Raw genomic sequence first — 27,490 nt, 5'->3', positions numbered from 1 at the left:
TGCCTTGTGCTAGGTCATATGGAGTTTGGGAGACCAAGGAGCCTCTATTCCCACTGTTGGCCGATTAGGTCATCTTCTGCTACAAATGCAGCTAGAAACCTCGGTTTATTTTTAAATGACCCTTTGTTATTACTTTCCTTTCTCTTTATACACACATGCCACAGTTGCTCCAGCGACTCCTAGATGATCGAAAGGCCACAGTGGATATGCTTCAAGCAGAAGGAGGCAGAATAGCCCAGTCAGCTGAGCTGGCTGATAGAGAGAAAATCACTGGGCAGCTGGAGAGTCTTGAGCGTAGATGGACGGATCTCCTCAGCAAGGCGGCAGCCAGGTAAGGGATCTGGGACGTGTCAGGAGGGTTCTTCTGCTCCGTGTTTGATTACAGTCACTGAAGTGCTTTACAGGCTCTTGGATAATTCACATATTGCTTTGAAGAATGTTCGTGGCATTTACTGCTGGGGGCTAAGTGTTTAGAAATAATCCACTCATCACTCTCAGGAACCGAGCTTTAATTGCTCACAAATTTTGAGATGCTTGATATGAGTAGTGGCAGTGCTGCCTCAGAGTTGCTGTTCCAAATAATGGATGCAGACCCCTTGCCTTCCCGCCAACTGACAGTCTGAGAGTTTTTTGTTTTGTTTTGTTTTTTTCTACTTTCACATATATAAACAGTGTTAATTGTTAGAATTAAAACTTGACGTGTCTTTTCTGTTAGATTACATTGATACTTAATTTTTTTTGTATCCTAAGCTAATCTGTGATACTGTTAAATACATAGGCATTCAAGAGATAGGATTTTCTTATAAAATAGGCTTGCTAAATGTAACTTGGATAAAGGAAATATTAAGTAAAGTTTTACTAATACTTTACATCACACAATCCTGCCCCCACCCACCCTCACCCCTCCATACCAAGGATTGAATTTAGGACTTCATCTATGCTGGTCAAAAGTTCTACTACTGAGCTGCATGCCCCAGCAGTACTAGACCTTTTAAAATGGCCATCATTCAGTCAGTTCTGGAAAGTGTTAAGACCTTTCATTACTAATTTGCTGCTCATACAGGTCTGTTGCTTATTCCTGGTTTTTTGTTTTTTGTTTTTTGTTTTAATCTAAGACAGCTTCCTCTCTCCTTTTTAATTTATACTATACTTAAAACCCAAGTTTAGCCAGGTGTGGTGGCCCACGCCTCTAATCCCAGCACTTGGGAGGCAGAGGCAGGAGAATTTCTAAGTTCGAGGCCAGCCTGGTCTACAGAGTGAGTTCCAGGACAGCCAGGGTTACACAGAGAAACCCTGCCTCGAAAAAACCAAACCAAACCAAACCAAAACAAAAAACCCCAAGTTTAATGTGGACATTATATAGAATGTAAGATTCCAAATGACCTATAAAGTACGTGTGTGCTTGTCTTAAATTTGACTTGAAATTGTCAGAAGCCTAATTGGATTTTTGAAACTGGGGAGGGACTTTTAGCTCACAGGAGTAAACTATTTCACATATTTTCTTAACTCACATACAGGAGTAAGACATGAAAACAGTTGATTTGGGGTTCCTTTTCATTGTGTCCTGTTTATTGTGGCCCCGTGTTCAGGACCACCTGAACATGGTGCACATGATACATCCCTTTCTGATATGTGTCAGTGTGGTCTGAGGGAGAGTGCTAGAAGAGCTCCTTCCATCCTTAGCCTGCCACTACTCATGAGGGATTAGAGAAGTCTTTGTCTAAGCCATCAGGGTTAGCTTTCATTTAATCATGGGATAATTATCTTGCCCACCTTAGAGAAGGTTCATGGAAAATGATGCTGTGAAAACTTTTATAGCTGCAAAGTCCCTCCTAGTAATGTGTGTTCTGTTTACTATGAGCACTTAAACCATGCCTGGTAAAGACTGCCCTTTTACTGAATTTAATACTACATGACTCTTTATGTGACTTTCTGCCTGAGCAACGTGTTCTATGTATTTGTGTAGGCAAAAACAGCTGGAAGATATCTTGGTTCTGGCTAAACAATTCCATGAGACAGCTGAGCCTATTTCTGACTTCTTATCTGTCACAGAGAAAAAGCTTGCTAACTCGGAACCTGTTGGCACTCAGACTGCCAAAATACACCAGCAGATTATTCGTCACAAGGTAGGAAGGTGCTGCCATGATGAAACATAACCAGAGGTAGAGACTGAAAAGCTGCAGCATTCTCTAGATGTTTTGTGAAGTTTTTAGTTTAAGATGAGGTCATATTATTAGTTGGAAAAGTTACATTGGGTTGAAGTAGACATTGACTAATAGGTGAACATCAAAGGGGAGAGAAGCAGCTTGCGTGTTACTTTTCATATTGTTTTTGCTGTGCAGCAGGTGAATTTTTATTTTAATTTGTTCTGTTATTTGTTATTCATTGTTTCATGTTTGTTTTTATTTGCTTTTTTTGTTACTCATTTTTTCCATCTGGATTTCCAGGCTCTAGAGGAAGAAATAGAAAACCATGCAACAGATGTGCACCAGGCAGTTAAAATTGGGCAGTCCCTCTCCTCCCTGACATGTCCAGCAGAGCAGGGCATCATGTCAGAAAAGCTAGACTCATTGCAGGCCCGATACAGTGAAATTCAAGACCGGTGCTGTCGGAAAGCATCCCTGCTTGAGCAGGCACTGTTCAATGCTAGGCTGTTCGGGGAGGATGAGGTGGAGGTGCTCAACTGGCTGGCTGAGGTTGAGGACAAGCTCAGTACAGTGTTCGTAAAGGATTACAGACAGGATGTCCTGCAGAAACAGCATGCCGACCACCTGGTATTTGTGTTTTCATTCTTATAGTTATGTTACTGAATTATTTTGTCATTCTGCTATGTGTTCCTTTTCAATTCTTTTTCTTTTAATTTCTTTTTTTCCCTTCATTACAAACACTTCCAACTTTATTGTGTGCATAGTATATTTCTACATATGCATATTTGAGTTGTTGCCAAGTACTAGTCCTTTTTGGATAGATCCATAAATAAATACTTGTATTTAACAAGCTGAACTAATGATTCTACATTATACAGGTAAGAGGCAGGGTCCATCTCGATTGCACATTGGGTAATTACATGAATGGATCAGTAGGTTTTCATTTGAGCAAGTGAGAGCATTCTGTAAAAAACCACGTATATGTGACTGAGTGGTATCCATAATCTCATCACGTACTTGTAACTTAATATTTGTGAAATTCAAGAGATTCTGTATCATCTTATACAATATGCCTGTTTTGATCCTTTTTTTTTTTTTTTTAAGATTTATTTATTTATTTATTATATATAAGTATACTGTAGCTGTCTTCAGACACTCCAGAACTCCAGAAGAGGGAGTTACGGATGATTGTGAGCCACCATGTGGTTGCTGGGATCTGAACTTAGGACCTTCAGAAGAGCAGTTGGTGCTCTTAACCACTGATCCATCTTTCCAGCCCTTGATCTTTTTTTAATTATGTGTCTATTTGTATATGTGCGTGTCAGATCTGTGTGGACGTGGATGCCAGCTGCCTTGTGGTGATGGGAATCAAACTCAGATTCTCTTGAAGAGCAGTCCCTGTTCTTCACTCCAGCCATGTTTCAGTTTGCTTCATGAAGTCTCTTTATTTTAGACACAATGGGCATTTTTGTTATATTTCATTTCTAAACTTCTTGTATTCGAGTTTGATACCGGTTGATTAGTAAAGCTGATTTCACCCTAAATCTTTTCCATCTAGCATGAAAGAGAGCTTGCCTATAGAGCATTTCTTAGTTGTCTTTAGCAGAGTAACCAAAGAGATACAGAAAGGAATCAACTATCTGACTTTAAACTGAGCTGCTAATGGATCTCTTTAGGTGTTGTCCTTTTAAAGCACTCAGAGTTCTTCCCTTTGTTATGCCATAGATTTGAAATTAATGTTCTTCTTTCCTTTCAGGCTTTAAATGAAGAGATTATTAATAGAAAGAAGAATGTAGATCAAGCAATAAAAAATGGTCAGGCTCTTCTAAAACAAACTACAGGTACTTTGAAAAGTATACCTCTTAGCACCTCTTTGAGATTGGTTTGCTTTATGTTTTGAGTGGTTTGCCTATATGCATATATGCGCACCACGGGTACCGGGTGCCCTCAGAGGCCAGAAGAGGGCATTGGGTCCCCTGAAAGTGGAGTTACAGGTTGATATGAACCACCATATGCTTTTTGGAACCAAATCCAGCCCTACCTCTGTATCTTAAAGATCATAAGCACCCAGCATTGACTGTGGTCTGTGGGAGCCTTGATATTCGCTGATTGTATTGCCATATGTGTTTCACGGAAGCTGGTAACATGTTCATTTTCTGCTAAACCTTTTGAAAACTACAAAACTTAGTTGTCTTCTATCTGATTATAGATGGCAATTCCTCCCACCTCCTAATATATTGAATAAGAGCATTGTCTGTAAAGTTTCAGAAACATCTAGAAACACCTGCAATTGGATTTCAAGCTTAATCTCAGAAATAGTTTATGTGGTTAAGGGTTCATTTCCATTTCCAGTTTCCCCTCAGTTTGGGATATTAGGTGAAGTCAGGACATAGCAAGGGTCTATGAAATTTAAGTTCCCACTTAAAGGCAGTGTTAAAAGACTCCTTTAATCTCCATCCTGAGAGCTCCTTCGTGTGAAAAGTGAGTGGTGTGCTCTTCTTCACAGGTGAGGAGGTGTTACTCATCCAGGAGAAGCTGGACGGAATAAAGACCCGTTATGCAGACATCACCGTCACTAGCTCTAAGGCCCTCAGAACTTTAGAACAAGCCCGGCAGCTGGCCACCAAGTTCCATTCTACATATGAGGAACTAACTGGGTGGCTGAGGGAAGTGGAGGAGGAGCTGGCAGCCAGTGGAGGACAGTCTCCCACAGGGGAGCAAATACCCCAGTTTCAGCAAAGACAGAAGGTAAGCCATCACTTTATACTGTAACAGGCAAAGAAGTTTCATCTTTGTCTGTATCATATTTCCTTACCTTTTCCTTAGAACTAAACCAAATGAACTCCTGCTTTCTCTCTTGTGTACTCATGACAACAAGATTTTACATAAAGATAAGACTGTAGTCTGAAGAAAAAAGAAGTCTATTTCTAGGTGCCTAGGAAGTTTGCTTGCTGTGTCACCTATAATTCACCTCCACCATTCATTCTTTAAAGGGGGCACTGTTTGGAGACCAGAAGACACGTGAAAAGGAGGTGAGGGAGATGGATGAGGGCACTAGAGGAGAAAGAACAAGAACAAAGCAAGGAAAAGAATTAAATGGGAGAGGTGCTTTGTAGTTAGTTCTAATTCTGCTGCAGGATCAAAAGCAGTTCTTGATGCACAGAAATTCTATGTGGGTATTTGTTATGTTAAATGCCCCTAGTTAGAGCATTAAGGAATAGAAAGAAAGAAACACTGTTTTACACAGACAATGTGACTCAAATCTTGCAGACAAGTAAGTAAGTAAGCAGCAGCTAAGCTGAAAGTCAGGTTTCAAAATGATTGAAAATGTGAGGCAGAGAAAAAAAGAGCTAAAGGAAGGAGGTCAGTGCCCTGCTGGGATGTGTGCTGGAGATAGGCTTCCCCCAACCCCCAACACACATTAATGCTGATGGGCTTAATTTAGCAAGGCGTGGCCTGAAAACCTTTCCCTCCTTAGGAATTGAAGAAGGAGGTCATGGAACACAGGCTGGTGTTGGACACAGTGAATGAGGTGAGCCATGCTCTCCTAGAGCTGGTGCCTTGGAGAGCCAGAGAAGGACTGGATAAACTTGTGTCTGATGCCAACGAACAGTACAAACTTGTCAGTGACACTGTTGGACAAAGGGTAGATGAAATTGATGCTGCTATTCAGAGATCACAACAGGTAATGTTTATAATGCTATGTGCTAGTGTTTTAAGGTCATGGGATGTATGTGTTGTATCCAGTGCTATAACCTACATAAGTACAGGCTCAGGAAGAATAATGAGATCAAAATAAATAGAATAAACATACTTTAATAATGGCAAACACTTGGAAAAGGTTTGATCAGATTAGAACCAAAATACTCAACCACTTGGTACAGAGAAAAACTTTCAAGAAGAGCCCTATGTTAAAGCTATTTTTTAAATTTATTTGTTTTTGGGTTTTTGTTCATTTGTTTTACTTTAATATGTGTGGGTGTTGTGTTTGCATATATCTGTGCATCATGTTTATATCTGATACTAAAGAAACTAGAAGAGGGCCAACACATGGGTTCTGTAAACCAAACCCATGTCCTTTGAAAGAGCTCTTAACCTCTCTGTACTCTCTCTCTAGCCCTGTCTTCCTTGTTATATAGGATCTCACTGTGTAGCTCCATCTTAGCCTTAAATTCTCAGAAATCTACCTGCCTCTGCCTGCTGAAAGTTGGAGTTTGGGTGTGCAGCACCACTATTTTAGCATTAGATGGGAAAGGGGAAGATACCAAGAACTATAATTATGTTCAAATATGCAAACCAAAATAGCACAGCCAGCCAAAAGGGACTCTTAGTAAACACAGGTGTCATGTTTCCCTTTTTTATTCTGCTTTGGAGGTTGGGGAGGGGATGGGCACATCTTTATCATCTTCCTAAGGCATCACTGTCACACAGCTGGTCATGCACTTATAACTATTGCTATAACCCCCCCCCCCCCTCTCTCTCTCTCTCTCTCTCTCTCTCTCGACTGGATGACCCCAGTGATAAACAGATGTTTTCTGAACTATGAAGACTTTTTTTTTTTTTTATTCCAGCTACATCCCCAATTTGTCTTTAGGTTTTTCCTAATCAACACCAGTTATCTTCAGTTACAATGTATTATGCTTGAGAAACTGAGTTCTCACACATGACCTACACACATATACTTTGAGACAGTGTGATGTGGCCTAGTCAGTCCCCTACTCCTAATTCTTCTGCTTCCACAAACCACATGCTAGGATATAGGCCTTCTCTGCCATATCCAGTTCATTACTTTTCTCTTTAAATATAGGTTTAGCACCTTCTATTCAAAAAATGTGAAGTATTCCAAAATCTAGAAGATGCTATACCAGTAATGTCTATATAAATATTCTAAAATTAAGAATACTTCTGTTCCTAAGCATTTCAGATAAAGGGAAGTCTTAGGGTTTTATTGCTGTGAAGAAATACTATGACCAAGACAACTCTTGGAAAGGAAAACGTTCTCTCTCTCTCTCTCTCTCTCTCTTTCTCTCTTTCTCTCTTTCTCTCTTTCTCTTATTTTATTTATTTATTTAATGTATGTGTGTGCTCTATCTGCATATGCACCTGCATGCCAGAAGAGAGCATCAGATCCTAGTATAAATGGTTGTGAGCCACCATGTGGTTGCTGGGAATTGAACCTCTGAAAGAGAAACAGACAATGTTCTTAACCACTGAGATATCTCTCCAGCCCCCAAAGGAAAACATTTCATTAATGCTGGCTTACAATTTCAGAGGTTTAATCCATTATTGTCATGATGGGAGGCATGGTAGAATACATACAGTCATGGTGCTAGAGAAGAAGCTGAGTTCTATGTCTTGATCCGAAGGCTACAGAAGGGGACTGTATCATACTGGCCAGACTTAAGTATATATGAAACCTCAAAGCCTGCTTCCACAGTGACACACTTCCTCCAACAAGGCCACACCTCCTTATAGTGACACTCTCTGAGCCAGGCTTTCAAACAGATGAGTTTGTGGGGGTACCAAAACTCTTCAGACCACTACAGTAACAGTGGTTAAAATTGAAGAAAAGGTTATAAAGATTAGAGAACTCTAATGATCAACAGTTATATAGAGAATGTTCTTAGATTTTGTGATTGAGTTTGGGGTTCTTCTAGGTCCCATCCTTCATCTGAGCAAGTTCTTTCAATTTAACACTACTCAACTGTCCATTGCCATTATAAATTTATGTTTAAACACCTATTTCTAGACATGATGGTACACACCTGTAATCCCTTAGGAGGCTAAAGCAGGAGAATTATCACAAGTTACCAGAGTTACATCAAAAGGCCTTGTCCCAAAAAATAAATACAAAATAATAAATTAAGTAAACCTACTACTGTTTAGTATTAGAATTGGAGAGAGTCAATGGAGTATCACTCTGTTAAAGTTCTCTAATTAGAAGCACACTTTGAAAAATTCTAACTGCTATTTCTACTAAGTTTTATAACTTCATTTGAAGAAGTTGAATTCTAACTTTTCTATATCTTTGTTGTAATTTTTTCTTTCTTGAAATTTTTGTTAATTTTGTGAGACAAGGTATGCCTGTGTAATACAAGCTGGCCTCACACTTTTCAATCCTCCTGCCTCAGCCTCCCAAGTGATAGAATCACATGTTGTCTTCCCTATGGTGCTGGGGATGGCACCCACAGCCTCCTGTGTGTTCAGGAAGTGCTTTACCACTTGCCACAAAGCCCTCCCCTCCCCACCCTACGCCACCCCATCCCACCCCCATAGCTTGGTTTATGGTTTATAATAAAATTGTTCTCAGTTTTGAATTTACTTTTGAGGTACAACTATATTTCTGAAAATCCAGGCCTTTCTGTGCTGGATAGTTTACAGTTGCAGGACAGAGCTGCTGGCTGTATGTAACTGTTCATTTTTACTGACTGTTAGTACGAGCAGGCTGCTGATGCAGAACTAGCTTGGGTTGCTGAGACCAAGCGGAAGCTGATGGCACTCGGTCCAATTCGCCTAGAACAAGACCAGACTACTGCTCAGCTGCAGGTGCAAAAGGTAAGTATAGAAGAGCCAGGCACTCCCCCTGTCCTGACTGGGAGAGTATGTGACCATCTCAGATTAAGTAGAATGCTTTAATAAGTGATGGTAGAAATTAATTTATAAATTCTTGACTTCAGTGAGAAAAATGTGTTTTGTTTTGTTTTGTGGAAAAGGATAAATAAACCTTTGAATCCAAGAAAGAATAGTTAACAATTTCCTAGATAATTTAGGAAGAAACGTGTTTTTGTGAACAACTAAAATGACGAGCATTGAAAAATAGTTTTAGGGCTGGTGAGATGACTCAGTGTTTAAGAGCACCCGAGAGTCTAAATCCCAGCAACCACATGGTGGCTCATAACCATCTGTAACAAGATTTGACGCCCTCTTCTGGAGTGTCTGAAGACAGCTACAGTGTACTTACATATAATAAATAAATCTTAAAAAAAAAAAAAAAAGAAAAGAAAAATAGTTTTAAAGATAAGCACAGATGATAGATAAAAGTTAAACTTTAAGAATGAATATTCCTTATGTCTTTCTAAAGCTAGGAATTTCATTTGTCCTGTCTGACATATCACCAGTACAGGCACAGGGCAGGGTCCTTTCACTTCCTGATGTAATCATAGTTGGCTTTTCAAAGGCTTTCTCCATTGACATCATTCGACACAAAGATTCAATGGATGAGCTCTTCAGTCACCGTGGTGAAATCTTCAGCACATGTGGAGAAGAGCAGAAAGCTGTACTGCAGGTGAGTTACACTTGTTATTCAGGCTGCTATTTTTTTTTTTAATTTATTTATTTACTTTACATCCCAATCGAAGCTTCCCCTCCCTTCCTTCCTCCTCCTCTCCCTTTCACAGAAAAGGGGAGGCTTCCCATGGATATCAACCCACCTCGCCATGCCAAGGTGCTTCTCCTATTGAGCCTAGACAAGGCAGCCCAGTTGGGGGAGGGAGATCCAAAGACAGGCAGACACAGCCCCTGCTTCAGTTGCATGAAGACCAAGCTACACATCTATGTAGAGGCCTAGGTCATGCTGCTATTCTTAATCGTAATTGAAACTGAAACTACAAAATAATGTCTTAAAAGTATTTTTCTTTTACCTGCTGGACTTTCTGATTACTGATAATTAGGTCAGGGCATAGTGGTGCATGCCTATAATCCCAGGACTTGGGAGAGTGTGAGGCAAGAGAATCTCAAGGTCCAGACTAGTCTGTGTGGTATTTGGCCTGAGCATCACACAAGGTGCGCAGTAAGCACTGTTTCCTCAGGGAAAAAGAAGACTTGAGCTGTTCATTTTAAGCATCTGAAGAGTAAGTGCCAGGCTTAGAAACCTTTTCTTTTAAGCCGGCACTTTGCAGTTGTTGGGTTGCCTATTTTGTTGGGCTAATGTTGCCTCATTGTTGTGTCTCTTTTGTTTTGTTATTTCATTTGTTTGTTTTTTGGAATTGAGCCCTTGCTGCCATGGAACTCCCAGAAATGACCTGGCTCTGCCTCACCACCACACCTAGCCCTAGAAGATTTTTTTTTTTTTTTAATTTTATTTTATTTTATTTTATTTTATTTTTGGTTTTTCGAGACAGGGTTTCTCTGCATAGCCCTGGCTGTCCTGGAACTCACTTTGTAGACCAGGCTGGCCTTGAACTCAGAAATCTGCCTACCTCTGCCTCCCAAGTGCTGAGATTAAAGGCGTGCGCCACCACGCCCGGCGAAGATTATTTTTATTACATCTTTCTTGTGCTGTTTTATTACGTTTCAAGCTAAATTCATACTTTTCATATTCTAGAAGTAATGCATATGTGTGATAGTTACATTTGAATTAAATATGAAGAGGAAACTAAAAAAAAAAATCCCTTATTCATTAGTCTATCTTTGTTAATTTCGTGTGTTTCTTAACACTTGCTTGTGTGGTGTGTGTGTGTGTGTGTGTGTGTATGTATATGTGTGTACAATTTTGTTTGAGGCCTTTATAAATACCTGCATTTTTTGTTGTTGAGAGGAAAAAAAGTTTCTAATAGGATTCCGTTAGGTTTTTTTTTTTTTTTTTTTCTTTTTCTTTTGCTATCTGTCTCATAGGAGAAAACCGAGTGCCTAATACAGCAATATGAAGCTGTTAGCCTGCTTAACTCAGAACGCTATGCTCGCCTAGAGCGAGCACAGGTCTTAGTGAACCAGTTTTGGGAAACGTACGAAGAGCTCAGCCCCTGGGCTGAGGAAACACTGGCATTAATAGCACAGCTGCCTCCTCCAGCTGTGGATCATGAGCAGCTGAGACAGCAGCAGGAAGAGATGAGGGTAAGGAGCATGCCGATTCTCTCCAGTGAAGGGGGGCTATGTAACTTTCTGAGAAACAACAGTTATAAGGCCCACAGAGTGAGTTTCACTTACTAAGTTAATTCCTAACCAGAATTTCTTTTCATGATGAAAGTTCATGTTGAATTTTTCATCGTTTAATATTAATTGATTAAAGATTAAGATATGTCAAGAAGCCATCAAGCCAGGCATGGTAGCACATTCGTGCAGTCCTAGCATTCTGGATATTAGGGTCATGATCTAGAGGACAAACTGCAGTACAGAGAAGTTCTAGTTCAGCCTGGGTGGTGGCAAAAGGTTAAATTAAATGAGAAAGACATTTAAAACACCTTTTGTGTATAGGGATAAAAGCTAACTAGGGCTGGGGTGTAGCTTAGTGGTAGAATATTTGTCACGTGCCTGAGTCCAGAGTTTGATTCCCGGTCTATAAGAAAAACCGAAGAGGGGTGAGGGAGGGGGCAAAAAACAAAACAAAACAAAAAAAAAAAAACGAAGAACCAGCTAAAAATCAAGGAAATTTGCAATATTTCTGAGACTTGTCAGATATTATTAGGTGTGACTCAATGACCCTTCTGCTTGATTCAGTAGGAGCTGTGAAAGAACTAATCAGAGAGCATTTGCCTCCTATACTTAAGATGAAAGAGAAACTTGTAAATGTAGCAACTAAAATGTGGCTATGAATAATGCTTTACTTTGAAGTGTTCATTTCTGGCTTATGATTTCTCCATAGTACTGTTCCTTTACTCCTTTGTTTATTTTTAATGAAGGGAACTGACTTCCACAAATTCACCTGATTTCCTTTTTTTGTTGTTGTTGTTGTTTGACTTATTTATTTATTTATTTATTTATGTATCTGAGTATACTGTAGCTGACTTCAGACACACCAAAAGAGGGCATCAGATCCCATTACAGATTATTGTGAGCCACCATTTGGTTGCCAGGAACTGAACTCAGGACTTCGGGAAGTGCAGCCAGTGCTCTCAACTGCCGAGCCATCTCTCTGGCCCTCCCATATTTCTTTAAGTGAAAGGTGTAAACTGGACATAGCAGCAAAGTCAGAGAGGTTGAGTTACCAAGTGATTGCTATTCTCAATCTACCCTCTTGCTGACTCAGTCTTAAAGTGTAGACATACTAAGCTATGTAAATTATAATGTGATACAGAGATTACTTAAAGACGGGCATGACTTCTTAGTGATTGGACCTCTGATCTGGTTTGGAAAATTAAGTGAATTACGTAGCTAGAGCCGAAAACTCCCCATAAACAAGGAGAAGTCAGGACTTGCTGATTCTAGCAACTCTGTTTGTTCTTCTCAGTTATTACCTCTGATCAGAGTATCTAAATAACTGGTGTAAACATGCTCGCTATTTTTGATTTGTTATGACTTAGGAAACCTCACCCTTGGCCTCACTTCTTTTGTTGACTATTGCTTTGTTTTCTTCACTCATTATATTTTAATTCATATTTCTTCCCATAGCAACTAAGGGAATCCATTGCTGAACACAAACCTCATATTGATAAGATACTAAAAATAGGTCCACAACTAAAGGAGCTAAACTCTGAAGAAGGGAAAATGGTTGAAGAAAAATACCAGAAAGCAGAAAACATGTATGCCAAAATAAAAGATGATGTGCGCCAGCGGGCCCTGGCTCTGGATGAGGCTGTGTCCCAGTCTGCTCAGGTAAGTGTGACTATGTCGGGACACTCAACACTGTGCACTAGCCTAAGCAGAGGTTCTCTGTTGATGATCCATCATCTGTAGAGCAGAAACCTGTCTGCTTGCGTTTGTTCCCAGTATCGGTGCACTGACGCTGAATGAGAGGTGAAGTGCAACCTGCCTGGGATGTGTAGTTGTTTATTGATGGTTTCTCTGAGAACTTCATTTTACGATGACTCTTTAGCAGGGACGATTTGAGGATAAATTAATTTTGTAGATTCCCAAACCAGTAATCACCTCATCAAAAGTCAGGTTCCAGCTGGGCCTGTTAATGGTAAGATTTAGAATGGCAGCACATTAACAGGAGTAGCCAACTTCAAGTTCAGAAAAAAATATGCATCCAAAGGGAGAAGTGCACCAAAGAGAAGGGAAATTCACCAGCGGTAGACTGTACAGCACATAACTGCACCCTTCTCAACTAATAGATTGCTGTTGGTGGCACGTTGTCGTGTCTGGGTGTTTTACTCCTGTGTTGAGTCAGTATTCTTGGTCAATACTTGTACTTACTCGAGTTTCCCACTCCCGTCCCATCTCACCCCATTGTGGAATGTGTTCCTTTGTGTTGTTGCCGCCTGCTCCTGTCTTCCTCACACCGCCTCATCCCATTGTTGTGTTGACTGCGCCCACCATTGCAGATCACAGAGGTAAGGTGTCCACTCACTCCTATGGGAACCCATTTCTCAGAGCTGAGAGCTGAGGACATTGCTAGAAGAATGCTTCCCCTACCTTTTGTGGAAGTTTATTGTAGTCATCTTTTTTGGGGTGGAATATAGACGTTAAAGAGAGATGGAAATTATTTTGCTAAGGAAATTTGTTTAGGGCACTTAACATTGATGAGACTTGCTCAATATTAAATCCAGAATTGGTTTAGATTTTTTCTTTTTTTTTTCAAAAACTCATCTGTGCTGTTCTCACTTTCCAATTCTATATCAAAGTATAAAGCCAGGCGGTGGTGGCGCACGCCTTTAATCCCAGCACTTGGGAGGCAGAGGCAGGGAGATTTCTGAGTTTGAGGCCAGCCTGGTCTACAGAGTGAGTTCCAGGATAGCCAGGGCTATACAGAGAAACCCTGTCTCGAAAAAAACAAAAACAAACAAAAAAATTATAAATAAAAATTTTATAGGTTTACTCATTTTAGTACCAGGAAAGTGTGACGGTTTGATTGGCCTTCCTTCTTACCTTTAGCATGACCCTTTTCCTTTGTCCTTCACTGTGGGTTGTTAGACAGCACACCACCAAGTTCCCATTCATGTACACAGCAGCCAAGGGCATCTAACTTTGTCTAGTCTGTTGCATGCAACTGTCATCTCAGATGCTGAGTACTGACTCCGACCAGTTTCATAGTCCTGTCCCTTTCTTGTCTGATTAGTTAGAGTTGGAGAAGTATTGTAACAATGCTAACCATTTTTGTTTGATTTTTAGTATATTACTTAGTAATTTTTGACTCACAAAATAAATACTGCCTTTTCCCCTTTCTGATGGGCTAACTCTATTATCTAAATCTAAAACAGTTTTTTTTAGAGAAAACTAACACTGAACAGCCATTGTGCTAGGCTGAACACAGGCTATCCTAAACAATAGGTCACCTTATACCCTTCAATATGATGAAATAATGCTATGATGACTAACAAGTCAACCTTGTTTAGTTTCATGATAAAATTGAACCCATGTTGGAGACTCTGGAGAATCTGTCCTCTCGCCTGCGAATGCCTCCTCTGATTCCTGCTGAAGTAGACAAGATCAGAGAGTGCATCAGTGACAATAAAAGTGCCACCGTGGAGCTGGAGAAACTACAGCCATCCTTTGAAGCCCTGAAGCGTCGGGGAGAGGAACTCATTGGAAGATCACAGGGAGCAGACAAGGATCTGGCTGCAAAAGGTACTTGGTGGATCTAATTATTTTTTTAAGAAAGATAATTGAATGAACTAGAGGCTGTTGCTATCTCCAATATCCTACCCAGAGTCACTTCTCAAGTAATGAGTATTCCAAAAGTCTGTGGAATTCATTTAGAATTCAGAACACATTTCCCTATTGAAATAAGGTTACAATTGGAAGCTCGATTCCCAGGCCAGGAAACAAATGTTGCTTTAACCCCTAATGTGAGTATCACAGTATCAATAGTGGGCAGAACATAACCACCTTTTGTAACACTTTCCATGGGAAATTTACAGAAAGTTCAGTGAGAACACTGGAAGGAAGCATTTCCATCTCAGCCCTTTTGTTTTTATCTTACTAGATATTTTGTGTGGTATTTTCAGATTGCTTCTGTGGTTCCTTTATGAGGGAGATCAACATAAGTAAAAAAAAATCCTAGTGTAGAGATCCCTGTTGAGTGCACTACTAGAGATGATAGTAGTAAAGCTAATAAATAATGTCAGCGTTAAATCGAATGTCAGGGAGAAATTAGATTTTGAACTTAGAGAGCTTCTGTTCACATCTCTTCTTTGCTCCTTCAGAAATCCAGGACAAGCTGGACCAAATGGTATTCTTCTGGGAAGACATCAAAGCACGGTCTGAAGAGCGAGAAATTAAATTCCTTGATGTCCTTGAATTAGCAGAGAAATTCTGGTATGACATGGCAGCTCTCCTGACCACCATCAAAGACACCCAGGATATTGTCCATGATTTAGAAAGCCCTGGTATTGACCCATCCATCATCAAGCAACAGGTTGAAGCTGCTGAGGTAACAAAAACTCAAAACATCATCTCATATGTATGTCCTTTAACAAAATACTGTATACGTTATTAAGGTATGCATGTGATTGTATGTGTGGTGGCGTAGTAGTGATGATGATGTTTTGTTTTGTTTTGTTTTCATGGTTTTCTTGCAATGCCGAAGATTGAACCTGAGGTTTCATGTGTACTAAGCAAGTGCAGTGCCACTGAGTGAGCTAAGCCCGGAACCCCTGAGTTATGTTGTGTTAGCTGCCAAGCCAAGCTCAATGTTTTGAAAACTTTGTTTTTTGTTTTTGTTAAGATTTATTTATTATTATATATAAGTACACTGTATCTGTCTTCAGACATACCAGAAGAGGGCATCAGATCTCATTACAGGTGGTTGTGAGCCACCATGTGGTTGCTGGGATTTGAACTCAGGACCTTCAGAAAAGCAGTCAGTGCTCTTACCCACTAAGCCTTCTCACCAGCCCTTTGTTTAATTTTTTTTTTTTTTTTTTTTTGCTTTTCGAGACAGGGTTTCTCTGTGTAGCCCAGGCTGGCCTCGAACTCAGAAATCCGCCTGCCTCTGCCTCCCGAGTGCTGGGATTAAAGGCATGCGCCACCATGCCCGGCTTTTGTTTAATTTTTAATGTGAGACTTTTTTTCTACTTCCAGAAAGGAGATAGACAGTAGAAATTTAAAATTCTGAATTTATCATCCAGGGATAGCAAGTTACTTAAACACGTTTTCTTCTAGACTTTCTAGGCAGTCTAATTTTCACTAGACAGACTTCACATGAATATAAGATTATGTAGCCCAGCTGTGACACTGACATTTGTGACTTGTACTGTTTCATATATGTTTTCATAGAGCCAGGAGGAGCTGGGAAATTATCAAAACTCATTATACATCCAAATTTATGTTCTTCTTGCCATTTTTGCCATCACTACATGCTCATATCTTACGTATATAATACTTTTTTTTTTCTCGGAGACAGAGTTTCTCTGTGTAGCCCTGGTTGTCCTGGAGCTTACTCTGTAGAGTAATAAATAATGGCTGGGCTTGAACTCACAGAGATCTACTTGTCTCTGCCTCCCAAGTGCTGGGACTAAAGGTGTGCACTGCCTCACACAGCACTAATAGATTTTACTTGGTGTGTCCATTGACTGCTTGTGAGTATGAGGCTGCACTCTCTGGATCAGCAGTATCTTAAAGAGTAAAAACCATTTTGTGATTCTGGAGGCTTTGCTTAGTGCTTGCTCTTGATTGGGGGGGGGGGTTCTGTGTTGCATTTGCAAAGCTTGAGAAGCTATGCTCTGCATTCTGCTTTGACTCATTGTCTGCTCCTTTCCATGTAGACTATTAAGGAGGAGACAGATGGTCTGCATGAGGAGTTGGAGTTCATTAGAATCCTTGGAGCAGATTTGATTTTTGCCTGTGGAGAAACCGAGAAGCCTGAAGTGAAGAAGAGCATTGATGAGGTTTGGGTCGTGGGCGGGGCTCAGATGAGAAGCACCACAGCAGACCAGAGAGGTATTACTAGCATAATTTGATTCAATGTTTTTCCCATAGATGAATAATGCTTGGGAGAACTTAAATAAAACGTGGAAAGAAAGGCTGGAAAAACTCGAGGATGCCATGCAGGCTGCTGTGCAGTATCAGGACACTCTCCAGGTGAGAGGCTGGGAGATGCCCACAAAAGAAGTACAAGTGCTGCTCTCTCTTGTCATCGTCTAAGTGTGCTACAGAGTGGTTCGCCCTCACTGCTGCAGTGTTGGGAAACCTAAGGCAGTCTTGCTTTCACATTTCTGGCCTACATTTCCCACTTCTGTTGAGAAAGTGTTGATCCAAGTTTCAATTACTACTGCCATTTTTATTGTCATTGCCTACTTGTCATAGTTGTACCCATTCTGCTGCTCAATGAAGCTGGCCTAATTCTGTAAGTCACTGCTTGCTTGGGAACCTAAACCCACACAATCATGAAGCCCAACATTGATAAGGAGCTGTTCCTTCTCTTGTAACGTCATGTTTTTGTTTTTATGTATTTGTGTTTTTATTTCAGGCTATGTTTGACTGGCTAGATAACACTGTGATCAAGCTCTGCACCATGCCCCCAGTGGGCACTGACCTCAACACCGTCAAAGATCAGTTAAATGAGATGAAGGTCTGTGCCCAGGGAAGGCTTTGAAAAGAGAGTTGCTTACTTTTAATAATGAAGACTTCAATTAATGGTAACGTTAAATAAATCTTTTCTAGGAGTTCAAAGTAGAAGTTTACCAACAGCAAATTGAAATGGAAAAACTCAATCACCAGGGTGAACTGATGTTAAAGAAAGCTACCGATGAAACTGACAGAGATATTATACGAGAACCACTGACAGAACTCAAGCACCTCTGGGAGAATCTGGGTGAGAAGATTGCCCATAGACAGGTAAGCTTAGTGTAGGTAACATGGGTTGGTGAGCCACCCTCTGCCCGCTCTGATATCCTAACAAATGTTCTTTGTCTTGTCCTGAGCAGCATAAACTAGAAGGTGCTCTCTTGGCCCTGGGCCAGTTCCAACATGCCTTAGAGGAACTAATGAGCTGGCTAACGCACACTGAAGAGCTGCTGGATGCTCAAAGACCAATAAGTGGAGACCCAAAAGTCATTGAAGTTGAGCTTGCAAAGCACCATGTAAGTTTTTTCATTTCTACCTAACTTTGCCAGTTTGAGACCAGTTACTGCCACCAGAAGCTTAATATCATATGGACCTTAAGGAACTAGGTTCAATGACATCAAAAGAGATAAATTGTCATTCAACATTTTTTTAGGTTCTAAAAAATGATGTTTTGGCTCATCAAGCCACGGTGGAAACAGTCAACAAAGCTGGCAATGAACTCCTGGAGTCTAGTGCTGGTGATGATGCCAGCAGCCTGAGAAGCCGCCTGGAAACCATGAACCAGTGCTGGGAATCGGTTCTGCAAAAGACAGAGGAGAGGGAACAGCAGCTGCAGTCAACGCTGCAGCAGGTACATTATCATCTAGATGGACTAGCACAGGGGAGGGGCGGTCACGTGACGGAAAGGAGCAGCTTTTGATGGCAGGTATTTCAGGATTGTTTGCAGTTCAGGTTGTTTACTATTCAGTTAGTCACTCTGACCAACTTGTTTTGAGATTCAGGTTTTTCCTATAGCAAGTCAGGCTTCTCCCCAGATTGCAGTAGGCATCTATTGTGTTACAGGGAGATCTGAAGGATCTTGCTATAGATTCTAGCCATAAGCAACCAGATTGTGCCTGTCCAGAGATAAAGCTAACTACTCTGCCTGAGAACAGCTTCAGAATCCTCCCAGTACGTTCAGATCATTCCAAAAGTTTGCTTTTACAGCTGATTGCTTACTGATACTGCTGCTATGTCTTTTTTTTTTTTTCAAAAGGCCCAGGGTTTCCACAGTGAAATTGAAGATTTCCTCTTAGAACTCAATAGAATGGAGAACCAACTTTCTGCATCTAAACCTACAGGAGGACTTCCTGAGACTGCTAGAGAACAGCTTGATACACATATGGTAACAGTTTCTTCAAATGGCACATAAGCATTCAGTAGCCTCTCTGAGAGACTTATATCCTGGGAGTCTGCGATATAATTTAGTTAGTGCAGCTCTTCTCCAGACTTCAGTCCAGATTCAGGCAGCAATAGTAAAGGAAAGTCACCTAGAAAGGCATTGGTGAGCTGGTAAACTCAGTCTGTCTGTCCATTTGGCGGGTACCAGAATGTTGACTAGAAGTGAGAGCATCTCCAATATGTTTGTATTCAGTAAGAGTTTAGAGGAGGGGCTGGTGAGATGGCTCAGTGGGTAAGAGCACCCGACTGCTCTTCCAAAGGTCCGGAGTTCAAATCCCAGCAACCAAATGGTGGCTCATAACCATCCGTAACAAGATCTGACACCCTCTTCTGGAGTGTCTGAAGATAGCTACAGTGTACTTACATATAATAAATAAATAAATGTTTAAAAAAAAAAAAAAAAGAAGAAGAGTTTAGAGGAATCTGAAAGGTGCTGACAGTATTTAAGAGAGCCTATAAACAACCAAAGGCAGCATTATTTCTAAGCAAATCCTTTTAAAAAAAGGGCAAATACATTATTGCAGACTATTTTTGAGGTCTTTCGGATTCTTAAAAATTTTTTTTATTTTCTTGGTGAGTTGATTGTCTTCCTATTAAGGAAGACTTCTGGGTTTAATTTACTAATAGCTCATACTTGGAACTGAACCTAAAAGGGACTTATATCAAGACAAGGCCTTTCTGGACTTTTCCAGACTGTACTAGTGAAATGTGTGTATGGGGTCTTTCAGGAAATAGATATTATAGATATATTTTGCTACCTTCTTTTGTAGGAACTACATTCCCAGCTGAGAGCCAAGGAAGAGATTTACAATCAGTTGCTTGACAAGGGCAGGCTTATGCTCCTCAGCCGTGGTGACTCTGGGTCTGGCTCAAAAACAGAGCAGAGTGTAGCGCTCTTGGAACAGAAGTGGCATGCAGTCAGCAGTAAGATGGAAGAAAGAAAGGTACCACTGCAGAACACTGTGTGTTCCGTGACCGTGGGGCATCACTGTCAGAGAACTTATCTCATAATGGACTTTCTATTAATCTATCTGACAGTCATCTTCAGTTTGTGTTCCTACTTACAAAGTTTTGCTGGAGTTTATAACATTGAATTGAGAAGATGGGGACAGGGCAATGTAAGAAATGTGACCAGCAATTTTCTTTTAATGAATTTTACTGAAGATTGGAAGAAAAGTAAATTATGACCTCTTCCCGCTAATTCTCAGAAATTGGATTTTCTTCTTTATAAGAGCAAAAGGGGATATCAACTCAAGGCTTTTTTTTTCAAAAAAGTTGGGGTTTGTTTGTTTGATTTTTTTTTTTTTTTTTTTTTTTTTAATGTCTACAGAGTCCCATTCTCTTCTTTGACAATCAGGCCAAATATAAAATCTGCAAATAAACTCATTGGACATGTTCCCTCAATCAATAGTGAGCAAGGTGTTAGTGGGAAGAGTAAACAAGCAAACCAGTCGTTTGGAATGGTTGGGCAGAACACACACAAGCTCACGTGTACTGAGGGACAGTTTTAGAGAAGCACTATTTGTAAAGTTGTCCTGGTGTGGGCTTCTGTGCTCTTGTATTGTGGAGACTAGCCAAAAGGACTTGAATATAAACCTGTGTTCTGATTTTTGTTCTCTCTGTAGAAGGCAAAGCAAAATTAATGAGAGAAACTGAGGCAGAATCTAACTCAATTAAGTTTCTTAACAAGGATTTTGAGACACGAGAATCTCAAATTTAAGGGCAGTGTGGACTGTAAAGCAAGAAAAAATAGACATCAGTATTAATTTCTAAACAGGTCTGAAAGCTTTGACTTTAGTATCCACCTGATTGATATATTGTTTATATCATCGTTTTTTTGATGCTAGAGATTGAACCTAGGGCCTCAAGCATTCTAACATTATACATTGTATGTCTTTAGAATATTCATTATAAAATAGCCTGAAAGGATGAAAAAGAAAATATCTGTAATCTAATCAACTAAATTAGTGCAGTTTCAGTTTTTAGTGTATAAAAAACAGTACAGAGTGGGGTTTTTTGTTTTTTTTTTTTTTTGGCTTTTCGAGGCAGGGTTTCTCTGTATAGCCCTGGCTGTCCTGGTACTCACTTTGTAGACCAGGCTGGCCTCGAACTCAGAAATCCGCCTGCCTCTGCCTCCCGAGTTCTGGGATTAAAGTCGTGCGCCACCACGCCCGGCCAGAGTGTTTTTTTAATATACTCATTTTACTCATTCTTTGAATGTATTCATTTTTAATATATTCTGGATATAATCATCTATTTTTAAAAGATCATCATTTTACTTTACCTGCCTAGAGGTTGCCCACAGCTGTCCACTTAGAAGCTAGGGTAAGAAATCCTGTAGAGTAGAGCTTGTGGACCATGGATGGGGAATGTGCTAATGGAGACAAGCGTTTGCCATGAATGTGCCATTATTTTCTGACATTCAAAATTGTGCCTTTTCCTTTTTTATTTACTCAGTTCTCGTCCAAGTGTTTTTGCTTCAGACCCTTAACATTTGATTTATTAAGTATTTAGTGGTTTATTAAGTGAGTCTTATTGCCTCATTCAATCTGGTATACATCTCATGCCTTTGTTGTTGAAGATGTAATTTCTGATCTTGGTGCTTTTTCTGTGTGTTTTATTTAAAATTCAGTCAAAGCTTGAAGAGGCCCTCAGCCTGGCAACAGAATTCCAGAATTCCTTGCAAGAATTTATCAACTGGCTTACTCTAGCAGAGCAGAGTTTAAACATTGCCTCTCCTCCCAGCCTGATTTTGAACACTGTTCTTTCCCAGATAGAAGAGCACAAGGTAATTGTGTCTTAAGATGATGTTTCCTTCCCTTTAAAAAGATTCATTCAAAGGAGCGTTCCTTCACCTTGTTTGTGTCTAAAAAGAGTACTGTGTTCCCCACAGGTTTTTGCTAATGAAGTAAATGATCATCGAGACCAGATCATTGAACTGGATCAAACAGGGAACCAGTTGAAGTTCCTTAGTCAGAAACAGGATGTTGTCTTGATTAAGAATTTGTTAGTTAGTGTCCAGTCTCGGTGGGAGAAGGTTGTCCAGCGGTCTATTGAAAGGGGTCGATCACTGGATGATGCCAGGAAGCGGGCAAAGCAAGTAAGTTATAAAAGAAGGCACAACTTGGTGGACAGCCTTGAGTCCTGAACCTCTGAAATGATATCAGCTCATAGATGAGTTGTATAGCTCACACACTGTTTTCGGTTACAATGTGTATCGTACTTGATTTTAGTTCCATGAAGCTTGGAAAAAACTGATTGACTGGCTAGAAGATGCAGAGAGTCATCTGGACTCAGAACTGGAGATTTCCAATGACCCAGACAAAATCAAACTTCAGCTTTCTAAACATAAGGTAAAATAGTTAATTGCTGTGAAACCCTTCACCAAAGTTTGCTGCTTGCTGAAAATGGAAACCAGAGCCTGTTTTAAAAAAAACAGTTGATTCATGTCAAAGTATCAAGAAGGGACTAGGAATGTAAATAATTTGGTAACAGTTCTGTGTGTGTGTGTGTATGTGTGTGTGTGTATTTTCTTATATTTCAAATGTTATCCTCTTTCCCAGTCCTGCTCCCCGCACCCAAACCCCCTATCCCACTCCACCCCCCTTGGTAACAGTTCTTGCCTGGCATGAACAAGGCTCCTCATTTGACTCCCTAGAACCTCATGAACTGGCTATGGTGGCATGTGTGTAATACCAAGAAGAAAAGATCAGAAATTGAAGACCAACCTAGAATGTGTGAGACTTTGTCTCAAAAAAAAGCAAGATGTAAATGAAAACAAGGCATGGTGGCAAATATATATAATCCTAGCACTTTTACAAAAGCTAGACAAGTGTCCCGCCTCTTCTGTAACCAACCCCAGGGGTCCATGGGTGCTTAGATAACATGACATCCATATTTTCATGTAACATCTAAGCAAACTGCTTACATGATTAACTATTCAAAAGTATGATGTTTTAGAAATTGCCATGTGCAATTATGTGGTAGACAAAATTTATAAATTTCTTTTAAGGGAAAGCTATTGTTAATTTTAGTTTAGTTTTTTTTGTTTTTATGCTATGTTTACTTTATAAACCTGGAAAAGAAGTTGATTTTAAATCAAAATATATCCCAGTTATTGGACGACTGGAAATTTAACCTCGTGCGTTAAATTTCATATGTGTGTATGTATTATTTGTTTGTTTTTCTTTCTTTCTGGAAACAGGAATTTCAGAAAACTCTTGGTGGCAAACAGCCTGTGTATGATACCACAATTAGAACTGGCAGAGCACTAAAAGAAAAGACTTTGCTTGCTGGTGATACTCAGAAACTGGACAACTTGCTAGGAGAAGTCAGAGACAAATGGGATACTGTCTGTGGCAAGTCTGTAGAGCGGTGAGCATGAGTGTCCCCTGTAAGGGCAGACCCATTCAGATATGGCATACCAAAGTATGTAAGAGATTGTCACTAAATTAAAATAGGAGTAAGGAAGCTGGATAGATGGCTTAGAGACTAAGAACACTTGTTGCTCTTGCAGAGGACCCAGGTTTGGTTCCCAGCATCCATATTGTGGCTCCTGTTCATGATCAGTTCTAGGTATAGAATGCCCATAACTCCAGGTCTAGGGGATCCAACACCCTCTTTTGACCTTTGTAAGTACCAGGCATATAGGTGCACAGACACACCTGCAGGCAAACCACTTATAAAATAAATCTAGTCTAGACATAATTGAGTTTAAATGTCTGGGCATTTCTCTCAATTGTTATTAATCTATTTCCAAATGTTCTAATATAAAAGTTAATCTGTATAGAGTTTAAGCACTATTCCCTTTTAACAGTTAGAATTGTGCACATTGGTTCTTTCTTCCTTCTTTCTTTTAAATCACTGAGTTTTGTATGCCTTCCTCAGACAGCACAAGTTGGAAGAAGCCTTACTGTTTTCAGGCCAGTTCATGGATGCTTTGCAGGCTTTAGTTGACTGGTTGTACAAGGTAGAGCCACAGTTGGCTGAGGACCAGCCTGTACATGGGGACCTTGACCTCGTCATGAACCTCATGGATGCCCATAAGGTGAGGAGCAAGAATTGGGAAGCAAAGCCAGAGCCTTGTCTCGATCCGCACCCTCTGTTGTGCTGACCACCTAGAGAGAAGGGAATGCTTGTTGAGGCTCTCTGGAGGAGCAGCCTGCTGTCTTCTGTGTTTAGATAAACTTTAACCACCTTTAATATCTGAGTTCAAGGGTAGTCTGGTCTATAAGGCAAGCTCCAGGACAACCAGGAATACATAGAGAAGCCCTATCTATAAAACAAAACAAAACAACTTGTTGCTGGGATTTTTGCAACAGTCACAAAGAATTTACCAGAAATGGTTTGATTCAGACTTGGCAGCATGGGAAGAGGTTCTCCCTGTTTATCTCTTCGTTCAATATAAGTTGAAATTAAATTCAGGGGAAAACTGTAAAGAAATCCATTTCCACTAACACCTATGGGAATTGCAGAATTTTTTTCTAACCACTTTGTATAGTAACCATATATACCACCAGTTCACCTGCCCTGTACCTGTTGTATTGAGCTGTATGATATTCTTCTGTTTTAATACAAAACATTCTATTTTGCCTTGAAACATTCTGTGGGCCAGTGAGATAGTTTAACAGGGGATGGGGCTTGCTGCCAAGCCCGACAACCCAGGTTCCATCCCTGGAACCCACATGGTAAAAGGAGAGAAATGACTCTAGCAAGTTATTCTCTGATTTCCATACCTGTCTACACATATAAACAAAAACAGAACTAAGCGTAATTTATCACATTCTCTGTACTTCAGGTATGTTCTTTCTTATCTCCCTCAATTCTAGAAATACTGATATAATTATTCCAGTTTTTTAGATTAGGTTAAGTAAGTACCCTTCTCAAAGTCAAGCAGATCAGAATGCCTGATTTCATAGCTGTAGCTTCTGACTTTTTTTTTTTTTAAGCAAAGTTGAAGTGTCTTAACACACACACACACACACACACAGGGAGCAGGTTGAATAGACTAAAACATTGAGGGAGAAAGAGGCTGGTGGTGCAGGCTTCTCGAAAGTCACCTACTTGTTCTCTCTGCATAAATAAGACATCTGACAAGATCCTGCCAAGGAGACTGCTTGTTCTGTGGTTTTACTCTTACACAAAACATTTATCACACAGGGCTAGAGAGACTGCTCACCAGTTAAGAGCACGTTTGTTCTTTCAGAGGTCCTGGTTTCAGTTCCCAGCACCCACTTGGTGACTTACAACCATCCGTAGTGCCAACTCCAAGGGATCTGACACCCTCTCTGGCCTCCATTGGCACTAGGCATGCACGTGGCAGACTGCAAACAAAACACTCCTACACAAAAGAAAATAATTCTTAAAAATTGAAAAAATAATTTTCCAACAACCAATTCCCAACTTCTTTAACCAGGTTTTCCAAAAAGAACTGGGAAAGCGAACCGGCACAGTTCAGGTCCTGAAGCGGTCAGGCAGAGAACTGATTGAGAGCAGCAGAGATGACACCACGTGGGTAAAAGGGCAGCTCCAGGAGCTTAGCACTCGCTGGGACACAGTGTGCAAACTCTCTGTTTCCAAGCAAAGCCGGCTTGAGCAAGCCTTAAAACAGGTAAGATAATTTTGGGGGCTCAAGCCATGGCTTGGGACCTGAGCATATAGATCTGAGTTTCTTTACTAGCATCATGAAGTCAGTCCCACAGTCTTGAAATGAAAATAACGTTATATTCTGAACATTCTACAGGACTTTGTTCAGTCATTGAGATTGTTTTCAAAGGTCTACTAATTAAGATGACCTTTGGCCTCTGGTAGAATGTTGTCCTGGATGTTTCCTCTTCTTCCCCCCTCCCCCACACACACTCTGTAGTGTCTAGTGCCCCAGCTGCAGAGGGAGACCAGATCTTCTCGTGCTTGGTTATTTCAGGCAGAAGAGTTTCGGGACACAGTCCATATGCTGTTGGAATGGCTTTCTGAAGCAGAACAAACACTTCGCTTTCGAGGGGCCCTTCCTGATGACACAGAGGCCCTACAATCTCTCATTGACACCCATAAGGTAATCTAGTCTCAAGGATTAGTAATCTGTGCTACTCAACCATGCTGAGAATTGTCTCACAAACTTTTTGTTTGTTAGCAAACAAAAAGCACCATTTGCTTGTAAATGTCAAAGGAGCTGTGTGCTCAGCAGGAACCAGAGAGGCACTGTGCTGCTTGTCAGAAGCATTCTTTTTTGTTTTTGTTTTTGTTTTTGTTTTGGAATAGGGTTTCTCTGTTGTTCTGTCTGTCCTGGGACTCACTCTGTAAACTAGGATGGCCTCGAACTCACAGAGATCTGCTCTCTCCTACCTCCTGAGTGCTGGGACTAAAGGCATGTGCCGCCACCATCTAGCAACACAATTTTTTTTTTTTTTTTTTAACAGCTCACTCATATTTGGTTTATTTTTTATTTTATTTATTTTCATGTATATAGTTTTGCCTACATGTGTCTGTGTACCTCATGCATGCCTAGCATCCAAGGAAACCAGACAGGGTGTCAGATCCCCTAGAACTGGAGTTATAGTTTTGAGCCACCATAAGTGTGCTGAGAATTGAACCCAAGTCTTCTGCGAGCAACCAGTACTCCAGCCACTGAGTCGTCTCACTGGACCCTCTTGTTGGCTTTAAACACATATAGTCCTTAAAGAACTTAATGAACATAGTTTCTAAAAGAAAATGTAGAACATTTCCCTTTCTGATTTTTGTTTGTTGGTTGGCTAGATTTTGAGACAGGTTCTTAGCATGTACCCAGGTTACCCTTGAACTCCCAAACACACTATCACAATGCTCAGATTGTAAGTGTATGTTATCATACTCAAGTCCATTTTACTTCTCACCTATGCATGCCTTTATTTGACTAGCCTTCATTTGTTACTTGCCTTTGGTCCTTGTCTGATCTAAAACCACTCAGCACACTGCAGACTATAACATGGCATCTGGAGGTTTATCCAACTCTTATGGATGTGAGGAAATGTTTCATGTCACCTAGCCAGTTACTTTAATCTTAGTTTTATCGTTGCATTTTGTTGAGGTGGGAATTTCAAATTACAGTGTTTTATGACTGTCATCATATTTTTCCAAAACAAATATACTTTAAAATACAGGAATAAGAGAACTGGTGTGACGGCTCAGCAGTTAGGAGCACATGCTGCTTGCAGACATTCAGTTGCCAGCACCCATGTGGTGGCTCACAGCTGTCTGTAACTTCATTTCAGGAGAACCAGCACCCTCTGGCCTCTTCCAGCATCACACACATACGTACAGGCAAAATATCCATACACATAAAATAGATGTTTTACTGAGATGGAAATAAATATGAATAAGAGAAGGAGAAACTGAAAATAGAAGCAGGAGCAGAAGGAATAGAGGCACACTAGTGTCCCTAGTCTTTTTGTCTTTGTTCTTAGCTTCATGTGTCCTATAGGCCTTGACAGACCATACCAGCAACATCTAGATACAGGCTTTTTCAAGGTCTGTGTTGACACATA

At 40.4% G+C, this 27,490-nt stretch overlaps 1 protein-coding gene across 9 annotated transcripts in view; it reads left to right on the top strand.

Annotated features, from left to right (window-relative positions):
* Positions 1 to 27,490, top strand: part of LOC110323540 (microtubule actin crosslinking factor 1) — a 339,871-nt gene that overhangs the window by 289,081 nt on the left and 23,300 nt on the right. For 5 of the 9 annotated variants that reach the window (XM_029539978.1, XM_029539977.1, XM_029539974.1 and 2 more), the window contains 28 exons: positions 165 to 331; positions 1,967 to 2,126; positions 2,448 to 2,774; positions 3,904 to 3,988; positions 4,654 to 4,895; positions 5,626 to 5,832; positions 8,583 to 8,702; positions 9,325 to 9,432; positions 10,761 to 10,979; positions 12,474 to 12,677; positions 13,349 to 13,357; positions 14,360 to 14,591; positions 15,170 to 15,396; positions 16,730 to 16,852; positions 16,944 to 17,045; positions 17,434 to 17,535; positions 17,628 to 17,801; positions 17,891 to 18,046; positions 18,184 to 18,381; positions 18,787 to 18,915; positions 19,742 to 19,915; positions 21,604 to 21,759; positions 21,865 to 22,071; positions 22,205 to 22,324; positions 23,176 to 23,345; positions 23,859 to 24,018; positions 25,387 to 25,581; positions 25,894 to 26,022. In XM_029539978.1, the coding sequence (XP_029395838.1) occupies positions 165 to 331; positions 1,967 to 2,126; positions 2,448 to 2,774; positions 3,904 to 3,988; positions 4,654 to 4,895; positions 5,626 to 5,832; positions 8,583 to 8,702; positions 9,325 to 9,432; positions 10,761 to 10,979; positions 12,474 to 12,677; positions 13,349 to 13,357; positions 14,360 to 14,591; positions 15,170 to 15,396; positions 16,730 to 16,852; positions 16,944 to 17,045; positions 17,434 to 17,535; positions 17,628 to 17,801; positions 17,891 to 18,046; positions 18,184 to 18,381; positions 18,787 to 18,915; positions 19,742 to 19,915; positions 21,604 to 21,759; positions 21,865 to 22,071; positions 22,205 to 22,324; positions 23,176 to 23,345; positions 23,859 to 24,018; positions 25,387 to 25,581; positions 25,894 to 26,022 (4,602 nt within the window). The remainder of the gene's footprint in view (positions 1 to 164; positions 332 to 1,966; positions 2,127 to 2,447; positions 2,775 to 3,903; positions 3,989 to 4,653; positions 4,896 to 5,625; positions 5,833 to 8,582; positions 8,703 to 9,324; positions 9,433 to 10,760; positions 10,980 to 12,473; positions 12,678 to 13,348; positions 13,358 to 14,359; positions 14,592 to 15,169; positions 15,397 to 16,729; positions 16,853 to 16,943; positions 17,046 to 17,433; positions 17,536 to 17,627; positions 17,802 to 17,890; positions 18,047 to 18,183; positions 18,382 to 18,786; positions 18,916 to 19,741; positions 19,916 to 21,603; positions 21,760 to 21,864; positions 22,072 to 22,204; positions 22,325 to 23,175; positions 23,346 to 23,858; positions 24,019 to 25,386; positions 25,582 to 25,893; positions 26,023 to 27,490) is intronic. The other 4 variants (XM_029539981.1, XM_029539980.1, XM_029539979.1 and 1 more) reach the window with 2 other exon arrangements.

This window comes from Mus pahari, chromosome 6 (genome assembly GCF_900095145.1).
Source record: "Mus pahari chromosome 6, PAHARI_EIJ_v1.1, whole genome shotgun sequence".
Classification (NCBI taxonomy): domain Eukaryota; kingdom Metazoa; phylum Chordata; class Mammalia; order Rodentia; family Muridae; genus Mus; species Mus pahari.
This window is presented reverse-complemented; position numbering and strand designations above follow the sequence as displayed.